The sequence below is a fragment of the Miniopterus schreibersii genome (genome assembly GCF_964146895.1).
Source record: "Miniopterus schreibersii genome assembly, chromosome: 1".
NCBI lineage: Eukaryota > Metazoa > Chordata > Mammalia > Chiroptera > Miniopteridae > Miniopterus > Miniopterus schreibersii.
In genome coordinates this window covers 70,203,844-70,216,606 of record NC_138101.1, presented here as the reverse complement: position 1 = coordinate 70,216,606, position 12,763 = coordinate 70,203,844, and the positions used below count along the sequence as shown (strand labels likewise).

Here is a 12,763-nt window from a genome sequence, read left to right as displayed (position 1 = left end):
CATGCTCACACACATAGGAAAAGTTAATCAAGGTAAACAAAGTATATTGTTCTTCTGTCCCTGAGTGGTTATTAAAGAAATAAGAAGATAAATCCTTACATTACATATTGTCACGTGTCACTTTTGGTCAAGACACAAGTTAGATCTTCCCTGTGAGGTGCCTTCCATGAGACCCAGTGAAACTGGACTTTACTGGTAAAACTGAGGAGGAAAGTCACCTCTTCTGATTTGTTGCACATGGGAGATGGGTCATTCTGTCAAGCAGTCCAGCTGAGTCCCCCAGCAGCAAGGCTAATGTTTGACTTCCAACTTCTGCAAGGGCTGTCTCTTCCCCTCATTGTCTTTGCATGTTCCTTTTACCATGTGTTGTCTTTTGTCAAGATCATGGCTGGTGGTTAAACTTTGTCCATGTTTACATTTTCATCCAGGGACCTGGTTTTCCACCACTGTGTAGAGTGCATGGTTACATTATCTTAGGAAGCTGGGGCAGCTGGACAGACCAGGCTTGGATTACAGGTACCTTCTCAGTGACAACAGTGGTCGAGTTGACAGGAAACCTGGGATGGAGCATTCTTGGTGTACAGAAACTTGGGTTCCTTTGAACATGTTACTTACCAGGCATCACCAATTAGTGAACCACAAGCAGGTTAGTTTTTACATATAGAAACTGGATTTCCTACTTTTCTTTATTTGGGGACTGAAAAATAATTAACATTGGCTTAAAAGTGGGGCTTATCTCCATGACCCCTGCAGATTCCAGCTCATACAGTTAGAAAGAAAGAGCACTTCTTGCTAGTGGGTGTTAGAACCAGAGGCATTTTATCTGGTTGTCAAGTGCTCTTTCATTCATTCATTCTTTGAACTATTCTTCCAGCATTTGCTGAGCAGACTGTGGGCTGGGTGTAGGTAACGTCAGCCTCTGAGTAGGACACAGGGAGCCCGACTGGGCCAGACACCTGCCAAGCATGTGATTGGGGGGAGTCGAGGAAGCAGGAATTTCCAAGGTGGGGTTTAGCAGGGAGACCAGCAGGACCCTGAAATGTTCCTAACCAGAAATAGCTGTGCAAATGGGGTGCATTGCTGGCAAGAGTAACAGGCTAAAACCCTTGGGGGGTGGGTGTGAGGTGTCAAGGACTGAGGTGAGACCCCTGGTACTGATGGTGCCAAAGCAGCATGCAGATACTGCCGTGAAAGATGGTAGAATTGTACTTCCCTCCTGCCTTTCTCTTGTGCCCATCCGAAATTCCTGATTCATGGGGAACCCATGTCAGCTGCTGACAACAAATGTCAAGCAGGAGTAGGTGAAGCTGAGCCCACCTCGTGGCAGGCAGAAGGGGTCACAGATAGCTCTTGGAGCATTTACAGTGGAGATGACACTTGACAGGTTCTGGAAGAATGGCTGCCATTTTTCTCTTGATTTTAAAGTACTGGGAAACTGATCTAAGGAACAGTGGGCTGCCTTGCTCAGAAGACACAGCCCCGCTCTGATGAGGGCTCTTAATCTACAAAATGCTCCTGGCACACGTGGATTCCACTGGCCTCATGCCTGGAGCTGGTGAGCATCTTAGACCTTTCAAACTGTACCATCCACCTAGCTCCACTTTTCCTTACCCACTGACAAGTGTTTCCTGAGCATCTGTTATGTACAAGGTTTTGTTAAATACTCCCCCAAAGATAGGTAACCTAGTTAAGCACTTGCAGTCTTTATCAAAATAAAACGGTACGGCGTGTCACTGCAACATCAGCGTGTCCTCTGGCTCCTAACAGGAGCAGCTGCTGAGCTGGTGATCCCACAGCGACAGCACACCCAAGGAGTTAGGAAGGAAGTGGGGGGGGAGGTGGCAGCTAAATAAATTTGGAAAGCACTTTGAAGTCACGCAGCTGTCACTGTTTCTACTTTATAATCACTAGATGTATTGGAATCATCATTTTTCCCAGCTTCAAAGTGGAAACATGACAGTATTCCTGCCGCCCAGCACAAAGATGGATTGGCCATCTATCACCAATGATGAGGCTACAGTGCCACTTAAACACCAGTGAATCTGGATAAAATCGCAATGTAGTGAACCTGCTTTTGTTTTAGGTGCTAATTTGAAAGTGTACTCAGTGTACATCAACATCTATTGTATTTTCATCTGAAATATGAGGCCCCAGTGAGTGTGCTACTTGGCTGTGGAGAATTAGATCATTATGCAATGTGAAATAAGATCAATATGACAAAAGCACAGGTAGGGGTGATGAGAGGATGAACAATCTCTGAATCATTAAAGAGGTGATTTGAATGATCCTCTTCTCCCCCTTTCCTACTTCCCCTCAGTGATCTACCTACTTGTTAAAATTGTTTGTAACCTCAAATCAGTATGCTCCGCCTTCTCGCAGTCATGAATGGATGTTTGCAGAGCAGTGAAAATTTAAGTCCCTGACACGCATGTTCGCAGCTGAGGGCAACGTTTTGCCTCCTTGTTCCAGCCTGCAGATTGAACAGTGTCCTTTACAGGAGCCATTTGGTGCCCTGCTTTTCCTCTTCTGCTTTTTGTTGGTGATTCACTGTTTACTCAGCCCCCACCCCCACATGTGATGCTGAAGAGGGAGTATGTGAAGGAGGAGGCTTTCCAGTACTGGCTCCCCTTTCTACATACAGCACAAGGAAATCGCTTCTGTCACGTGGAACTATGGAATCTTGACAATTTCCATCCAATAAGGATTAATGACTCAAAATTAATAACATGACACCCATTATTAGGACTCTGGATATACAAAATGTCATTGGTAGTCTCATTTGACATGCTCTCCTGAATGCCTTATAGTAAATATTGGGGAAACACTTCGTAAAGTATATGATTGTTTAACCATTATGTTGTACACCTGAAACTAACACCAAAAAAAAAAAACTGAATGTAAACTGTAATTGAAAAATAAAGTTAAATAAATACATACAAGAACAATAAATACAAGAACTGTGCTTTCCTCACGTAACTGTTTTAGTGCTTGATGTCATCATTGATGAAGATTGTGGGGAAGGCCTGCCACACAGTTCACTGCCTGACCATCACTGATGCACATGAGATTGTAAAAACATGTTTTTTTTAAAAAAATCCTCACCTGAGGGTATGTTTTCATTGATGAAAGAGAGGAAGGGTGGGGTGGCATCGATGGGAGAGAGAAACATCGATCAGTTGCCTCCTGTATTCACCCTTACCAGGGATCGGAACCTGCAACCTAGGTATGTGCCCTGACCAGGAATTGCACCTGAAACCTTTTGGTGCATGGGACAACACTCCAGCCAACTGAGCCACACAGCCAGAGCTAAATACATGCCTTTTGAATGACTGTTCAGTATTATTCATGCTGAAACAAACAAAATAGCTAATATTTCTTGAGCTCTCAGCCTCTATCAAGAAATGTCCTAAGAACTTTTCCTATGTTAACTTTGTTTCATTTTGAGCAGTACAGATTATTTTAAAGATCGTCTTTATGCTGAGATTTTTGTGGTAGACTTTGATTCAGAATTATGGTCTCAGGATGTGTCCTCTTTTGAAACCCTGTTGCTTACTTGGCCTTTGGAATAACTCATGATCATCAGAGAACTTGTCATTTACTTCTTTACAGAAAATCACTCTGCACCTCCTGATGTAACCACATACACCTCAGAACACTCAATACAAATAGAAAGGCCACAAGGCTCAACGACATCGCGGACAGCACCAAAGTATGGCAATGCTGAGCTCATGGAGACTGGCGATGGTATGTCTCCTGGCATTTTCTTTCCTCCTTTGTAAACTCTAAATTTTTACTAACTTACCTTTTAGACCATGATTGAATGCATTTCTTCTAGATAAACAATCAACTCACCGAATCTAATTCAGCAAGTTCTTTACAGACCTCCCATAGTAGGTGACATGCTCACAAGAAATGCAAATTACCTCCAAGTTATTCCTTGTAGGAAAAAAATGATGTAGGAATTTAGTCATGAGAAGAAAAGGAAATTTTATAAGATTCTAATGTATTTGCTAACAAATAACTAAATTTGGTTCAGCAATTGGCAAATTAGTGTACAAGTGTTAAGATCATGAATGGTTACTTAGAAGGGCAGGGTGAAGTTAAATGTGAACAAATTGATAGGTATGGGCCAATGTAATGCTTTAGAATTTGGAAGAAAGAGGGTCTTTTTTCCTCCATATTGGAAAATAATATTAGTGATTTGATAAAATACAGCAGTTAGGGGTCTTCTTTATTCCTCATATCATGAATCTTGGTATATTTTGATTACAGTGGTAGTTCCTGTCACCCAATCTGAAGTAGAAGAATCAAATATGAACTTCATGCATTATTCTGCTTTCCTTAAGTTTCAGTCCTTCCCAGGGTCATGAAAGTTATAATAGAACCCATTGGTGACATGAAATGCTATTTTTTGTGGAAGATGGCCAAAGTAGCATTGGTGTGCCATCCAACTGTGCTCATGTCCTGTGATACAGTGTGATTCAGAGGTGACGAGGAAAGCCTGGACCCAGCCTCTAATAGGCAGCACACCACCTCTTTATAATGGCGAGAGCCCAAAGTTAGTGTGGTTCATGAGCTCCTGTTAGGACATTGGAAGTCACTCCAGTTTCCCATACGATTGGTTTCACTGGAACACATTCAGTTTCAGTGTTTGCTTTCATTCTCTGCTAAATTCACTGTATATTAAATTGGTCATTACTGTTATTTTAGTCATTATCTTTTTAATAACTGTTGTTTTTGAAGCCTGTCATCTTTACCTGCTCTCCCAGGTAAGTTCATATGTTGCCCACGTGACTCCATTTGATTCACATGTTGTCCAGTCCAGTTTTTCAGTGTGTGATGACCTCTTGTATTAGAATCACTTGGGGCACTTGTTAGAAAGCAAGTTCTGGGCCACCCCCAAAACCTAGCACATCAGAAACTCTGGGCTAGGCAAGTCCTAGAATGATTCTTACACATTCTCAACTAAGCTGGAAAGCCAGTGGCCTTGTGAAATGATCTCGGATTCATCTGAGCCAAGAACTATTTAATGAAAAATATTCTGTTTAGAGACTGAGAATCCTGGGTTGTGTATTTTTTCTGTATTTTCAAAACTATAAAATATTTAATGTCTCAATTCTGAAGGTGCCTGTATTTTGAGATTACCAATGAAAATGTTTCTGATTTGATAGAAAAGTTTCCTTGAATTCTGTCATATTTATAACAGAAGCTCAGGTCTATTTTCATGATACCTGCAGTGGAGGAGGGCTCTGCCTCAGTCATTATGGGGGAGACCCCTTCAGCTGTGGGTCTTAGACTGTGAGAGCAGTGAAGTTTCCACACCCCTGGTTACCAGGTGCGGGTTTCCAAGCAGCTTTCAGCGGGAATGAGATTTGCCTGCAGTGGTTGCATTTGAATAGTTAAGGACAGCAACATCTTGGTACTCGTTTTATTCATTAATTTGGGTTATTTAAAAATTTTAAAACTTCTTGCCTTTTTCAATGATCGTTTCACTTAATTTTCAAAATGATGTCACATTCATTGCTGTAAGAAATACATTATTGTAACACGGAGTTAGTGTTTCTTAGTACACATGGACAGATATATGCTAGTATTCTGCGTTACACAAAAATTGAATTTAGAGACTAATTGCTGTGCTTCTAGAATGTGTTGCCTGAATGTTAACTTAGGAGAGTGTAACCGAAACACTCGGTAGGGACGGGGTGGTCACCTGCGTGGTCAGGGCCTGCCAAGGTGCTTGTAGGACCCAGTGCCCTTGCTTTCGTTAGGAGGTATGCGTTCTGGGACTGGCCATGCAGATGCTGCAGGGTACCCAAATTCAAACTTTCCAGCAAAATGTTCTCTTGGCCCAATGAGGCCAGTACCAGGGGCCTCTCTTGGCCCAGTGAACCAGTACCAGAGAGTCAGGGATTCAAGGAGGTCTTTCAGTTCATCAGCTCTCTGACCCCCTTTGAAAGAAGGGGCCAGAGACTGTTAGTGAGAAGGTGACAAACCCTATTTTAGGAATTGGAGGTGGGACCAAGCCTGATCTGTGGTCGGAGCTCTTCCTAACATCACCACATCAGGATGGCTCATGAAGGTGTAGAAGAGAATTATTTCTGCTGAGTCTCTACCCTCTTGAGGCTTCCCAGCAGGGTCAGTGTGCTGTGACTCTCCACCTAGTGGAATGTCTTCACTCTGCACATCATCGTAGGTGACGCTTTGAGGGACACCCAGTCTCAAGGCCATCCCTGCTTCTCTCAGCTCTGAGGTGGGGCATTGGGCATGGGTGTCTCCACCATTCCACTGTGGTGCTTGGACTGAAGTCAGTCCGTCTGCCCATGGTTCTGTTTTTCAGGAGTGCCAGTAAGTAGCCGGGTATCAGCAAAAATTCAACAGCTTGTCAATACCCTTAAACGACCGAAACGACCACCGTTGCGGGAATTCTTTGTTGATGACTTTGAAGAATTGTTAGAAGGTAAAAGAACCCTTTCCTACCCCCATTTATTCCAGTGTCCCTTTGAGCCCATGAACTATAATGATATTTTTTCTACCAAGGCTATTTTACTTTTTAAGAACAGTAACCTTGGCATTCACTACAAATGGGGAATCTTATCTAGAGACCATAGGTACTGTTCCTGCAGGTCCCGTAAAGGGTACTCAAGTACCGTCTCATGAGCCAGGCCTCTTTCTAAGGACTCTATCGGCTTTCAGAAATGCAAGTAAATCATAGAAAACCTTGCCAACAGTGACACAGCTCCCTCTGAATAAGCTTAAGGGGAGTGCAATGAGTATGTAGATGGTCCCATTCTGCTGCCACTCAGTAGAAACCTAGGAGTGGGTGTCTTAACCCTTGAGTGCTCATGAGCCTTTCAACTCAAACCACTTAAAGTCAAAGCAAAATACTTATATGAAATGCAAATTCTCTGTGTTCTTGTTCTTTACATCACAAGTAAGATATAGCTGATTTTCTGCCCTGCACGCGGAAACTTATCAGTCATAAACTATGAGAGAAAAACCTCTTCCAGAAGTGAGAAAAAACAACTTCTCACCTATCTAAACAGTTGGGCAAATTGTATTTTATTATGAAGCTTTTATTTTTGTTTTACTCAAGAAAATATGTTCTGTGCTCATCTGTAGTAGTTGTAGCAAATTTAAATTTAATGCAGCTCAAAAGATTTGAGCTGTTTTTTTGGAGTCCAGAATTGTTAGTCTATGTTGATAATTGATATTTTTCACATAGTTGTTGCAATTCTAGACTCTAGGCATGTTCAGATACATTGCTTTACTTGCTGTCACTTTGTAAATGCACTCGGGTCTCCTTAAGCACCTCACCTGACATTGCCTACGAAATTGTAAGAATTAAGTACCTCTATTACATTCATGAGGACAGTATGTAGGTCATAGCCCTAATTCTAGAAAAGCATGTTTTCTGTGCTCTAACAAATTTATACTTTAAGTTTCCTAGTTTCTTTAAAAGGAATAAAAATATGATTGTGCTAATATGGATATATTTTTTTAAAAAAAACTTGTGTCTACATGTGTTTAGTTCAACAACCAGATCCAAACCAGCCAAAGCCGGAGGGAGCACAGATGTTGGCCATGCGAGGGGAGCAGCTGGGTGTGGTTACGAATTGGCCCCCGTCTTTAGAAGCCGCATTACAGCGATGGGGGACCATCTCACCGAAGGCCCCGTGCTTGACCACAATGGACACAAATGGGAAACCCCTATACATCCTCACTTATGGTAATCCTATAAGGCTGTTTTCCTTCTGTTTGCTTACGCACGCACCTCCCACTTTCAGGGTGGCTTGATTACATTTGCGCTGCTTTTATTTTTCTGGTCCTGAAATAAATCTGAAAGGAAATATTTTAGGAAAATTATTTGGTTTGAATATGGAAATATTTATTAACTGTTTTTTGAGCAAAATCCAGAAATGGATCTAAAAACTGAGTGATCATCACTGTAACAAGATGTTGGGATGTATGTGATATTCTTGAAATTAATGGTTTTAAGAAGGATTGGTAGTTAAAGAATGTGTATCTAAACTCTTTGACATACATATTTCAGAAGGAACAAAATCTGTTTGCAAAGTACTTTTTCAGAAAATGAGAAACAAGCTATTTCTGAATTCTTCATTCAGTACGATTAATGCAGTCTCTAAATTTTTGGAACTAACTGTACCAGAGGGATCCCCGTCTCTTTGTTCCATGGATAAGGGACTGTGAAAAGGCAGATTGTCAGATTATTTGCACACTGCCTGCTGCAGCTTTGCAAAGAAACCAACTTAAAAACTAAAAGACCAAAATGGCTCATATTATATCTGCATGCATGAGGTTAGAGTACCAATTTTCTTTTTAGCTTTGAGTTTTGTTTGCACAACCATCATTAACCCTGTGCATCTCATGGCCAGAAATGGGATGGGTGGTTTAGGACAGATGTTACATAGCCTCATTTTTATGACTTTTTTTTGGTAATTCTAAGTGGATAAAGAGTATTTCACCCACGATGAGGCATAAGCTTGATTTTTTAAAAAAATTATGGTGTTGGAAATTGGTTTCATCCAAAAAGATAGAATACTCTATTGTGTGAGCCTCACTTCTTGCCAGATTCAGCTGTGGAACCAATTGTGTACTTGGAACTGCTGCTCCTTAGCTGATTCTTCAGGGCTTACCTGCCCACATACTGGGAATTCTAGGACCCATCTGTATGCATGCATGAATGCAGCACTCATCTGTCAGCCACAGGTCCTGCTTAAGCACTGACTGCAGTGGCACAGCGCTAAGGCTTGGGGATCAAAGATGAGTGAGACATGGTTCTCAAGGCCGGTGATCCACATTGGAAGTATGGCCCAGCTTCTAGATGGAATGGAGAGCAGAGTAGTGCTGACTCTCCTAAGATGAATTTGAGGTATCAGATACAGACTGATGGTATTTCTGAAAATATGGAGTGCATGTCTACATCAAGGGATCTCATCTCCTGCTTTTCAATCACCTATATTTTGTTGTATTTTAATCATCTATATGAGATATATGCTATGAATCAATCTTTGTTTTTACTTTGGTAAAGAAATAGAAGAAAGCAATTCTTTTCCAAATGTAAGATTGTAATTTATCAGGACTTAAAATGAAAGTGTTGATTACTGCTATAAAAACTGGAAAACAGTAGAAACACTAAATAGGTGAACATTAATGATCAGATGTTGCTGAAAAGATGCCAAGAAAAGTTTATTGAGTAGAATTGTTGTAATACCAAGTAACTTGGTATAATTGGAGAGCTAAGGCCATTTACAGCATGTGGTTTACATTCAGCTCTGAATTGTAGCTTCCTCAAAGCCCTTGGGTAGCAGAATTCCCAGCTGAGAAACAGGAGCAATAGAAAATGTAGATGGTGAATGAAGGTGTTAAGCAGACTTTTTAAAATCTTATGCTTTCCATTTACCAATATAAATAAATAAGCATTTGAAGAGAACACATGGCATTCTATCATGTTAAATTAATAAGCATAAATCATGCTAAGCAACTGACTTCCTTCTATCATGCCTCACTTCCAAAACTCCTCAGTCTTCCTTCTCTGCCTTCTCCCTGGTCTTAGTGAGAGATCTGCTCATTCATTTTGCTTTGGTGCAGTGTGCTTTTCTCCCCCTCTCTCCGTCACCCTCTCTCCGTCTCCCTCTCTCCGTCTCCCTCCCTCCGTCTCCCTCCCTCCCTCCCCCTCTCTCCTCCTCTCTCCCCCCCTCCCTCCTCCTCTCTCCCCCCTCCCTCCTCCTCTCTCCCCCCCTCCCTCCCACTCTCTCCTCCTCTCTCCCCCCTCCCTCCCCCTCCCCTCCTTCGCCCGTCCCTCTCTCCCGTCCCTCTCTCCCCTCTGCCTCTCCCCTCTGTCTCGGATTTAGATGCTTGAGCTATAAAATCATTGGGCAACCTTTTTCATTTTTTTGTGTTGTTTGTGATATACTTCTCAAGCTCCCACTGCAGATTCCAAATTAAATAGCCACTGTGCTGCGCATGACCTCTGATCACCCTTCCTTACTAACCTGACTCCCCCATCAGAGTTACACTCTCTGCACAGTGCTTACTCCTCACTTAAATTGAAGTAAAGCTAAAATTTATATGTAATAAGATAGTGTTCACATCATTTCCACATTTTTTTCCCCCCACAGCATGCACATTGCTGTCCCAGAGCTTCTATATCTGTTTCCCAGTTAAAATATCCATTTAACTTACCTTAAATCTTAGGGAATTTTATGTCTAACTCCCAACTTTTAAATATGCAATACAGTGTTATTAACTATATGTGCCATGCTATACATTATATCCATGTGATTGATTTATTTTTCAACTGGAAGTCTGTGCCTTTTGACTCCCTCCACCCATTTCACCTACCTCCCACCTGCATCTCTGGCCACAACCAATCTGTTCTCTGTATAAGCTTAGGGTTTTTTTTTTGTTTTTTAGATTTCACTTAGCATAATACCGTCTAGGTCCATCCATGTTGTTGCAAATGGCAAGATTTCATTCTTTTTTATGGCTGAGTAATATTCCATTGCTTGTATACACCACATTTTCTTTATCCATTCATTCGTCAATGAACATTTAGATTGTTTCCATACTTGGCTATTGTAAATAATGCTGTAATAAACATATGCCTCTTTGAGTTAGTGTTTTTGTTTTCTTTGGATAAATACCCAGAGTGGAATTGCTAAATCATATGGTAGTTCTATTTCTAATTTTTCAAGAAACTTCCATACTGTTTCCCATTGTGGCTGCACCAAATACATCCCTACCAGCAGTGCCCAAGAGTTCACTTTTATCCATATCCTTGCCAGCATCTTGTCTTTTTGGGAATAGCCATTCTAACAGGTGTGCTCATTGGGGTTTTGATTTGCATTTCCCTCTTGATTAGTGATGGTGAGCACGTTTTTATGTACCTGTTGACTACCTGTATGTCTTCTTTGGAAAAATGTCTATTCAGATCCTCTGCTCACTTTTTAAAAAATATGTTTTTATTGATTTCAGAGAGAGGAAGGGAGAGAGAGATAAACATCGATGAGAGAGAAACATCGATCAGCTGCTTCCCACATGCCCCCTACTGGGGATCAAGCCTGCAACCCAGACATGGGTCCCTACTGAGAATCAAACTGGTGACCTCCTGGTGCATGGGGAAATGCTCAACCAACTGAGCCACCCCAGCCAGGATTCTCATTTTTAAATTAGATTGTTTGGAGGTCTTTTTGCCCTAGGGTTGTATGAGTTCTTTATATACTTTGGATATTAACCCATGATCAGATATATCATTTGTGAATGTCCTCTCCCATTCAGTAGATTGCCTTTTCATTCTGTTAATGGTTTCCTTTGCTGTGCAGAAGTTTGATGTAGTCCCACTAGTTTATTTTTGCTTTTGTTGTCAAATCCAGACAATCATCTCCAAGACTGCTGTCAAGGATCTTTCTTCTTCTATGATTTTTATGGTTTCAGGTCTTACATTCTAATCAGTATTCCATTTTGAGTTATTTTTTTTGTGTATGGTGTAAGATAATGGTCTAGTTTCATTCTTTCGCGTGTGACTGTCCAGTTCTCCCAACACTATAAATTGAAGATACTGTCCTTTCCCCATTGTATATTCTTGGCTCCTTTGTCATAAATTGACCATACTTGTGGATTTATTTCTGGGTTATTTTCTTTTCTCTTGATCGATGTGTCTTATTTTTATGTTACTATAGCTTTGTAATATAGTTTGAAGACAAGGACCATGATACTTCCTTCTTTGTTCTTCTTTCTCAACATTGCTTTGTATATTCATGGTCTTGTGGTTTCATACAAATTTTTGAGTTCTATTTCTGTGAAAAATGCTTTTGTATTCTTGATAGGGATTACATTGAGTACATGGATTGATTTGTGTAGTGGGGACATTTTAACAGTACAAACAACCCTTGGAAATATTGCAGGTTTGGTTCCAAACCATTGCAGTAAAATGACTATTGAAATAAAGTAAGTCACATGAATTTTTTATTTTTCCAATGTAAGTTACACTATACTATAGTCTACTAAGTGTGCAATAATGTTGTCTAAAAAAGCAATGTGTATACCTTAAAATACATACTTTATTTCTAAAAAATGCTAACAATCATCTGAGCCTTTAGCAAGTTATAATCTTTTTGCTGGTGGAGGGTCTTGCCTCAATGTTGATGAAAACACAGTATCTGCAAAGTGCATGTATTCTTACAATCCATAAGCACAGAATATCTTTCCATTTATTTGTGTCTTCAGTTTCTTTCATCAGTGTCTTATAGTTTTCAGTGTACAGGTCTTTCACCTCTTTGGTTAAATTTATTTCCTGGTATTTTATTCTTTTTAATGTTATTTTAAGTGGGATTATTTTCTTAATTTTTCTTTTTGATAATTCATTGTTAATGTATAGAAATAGCAGGTTTCCATATATTGATTTTGTATCCTTCAACTTTACTAAATTCATTTATTAGTTCTAATAGGGGTTTTGGTGGAATCTTTAGAGTTTTCTATAGTATCATGTCACCTGCAGATAGTGACAGGTTTACTTCTTCCTTTCCAATATGGATGCCTTTTATTTATTTTTCTTGCCTAATTGATTCTGGCTAGGTCTTCTAATACTATGTTGAATAAAAGTGGCTGGAGTGGGTGTTGTCTTGTTAATCTTAGAGGAAAAGCTTTTAGCTTTTCACCATTGAGTATGATGTTAGCTTGTCATATATGGCCTTTATTATATTGAGTTACATTCAGTATAATAAAGGCTAACGTTCTCTTATAC

At 40.4% G+C, this 12,763-nt stretch overlaps 1 protein-coding gene across 3 annotated transcripts in view; it reads left to right on the top strand.

Annotated features, from left to right (window-relative positions):
• DIP2C (disco interacting protein 2 homolog C) overlaps positions 1–12,763 on the top strand; it is a 365,873-nt gene that overhangs the window by 232,647 nt on the left and 120,463 nt on the right. For all 3 annotated transcript variants that reach the window (XM_081128158.1, XM_081128156.1, XM_081128157.1), the window contains 3 exons: positions 3,610–3,744; positions 6,338–6,457; positions 7,529–7,726. In XM_081128158.1, coding sequence (XP_080984284.1) covers positions 3,610–3,744; positions 6,338–6,457; positions 7,529–7,726 — 453 coding nt within the window. The remainder of the gene's footprint in view (positions 1–3,609; positions 3,745–6,337; positions 6,458–7,528; positions 7,727–12,763) is intronic.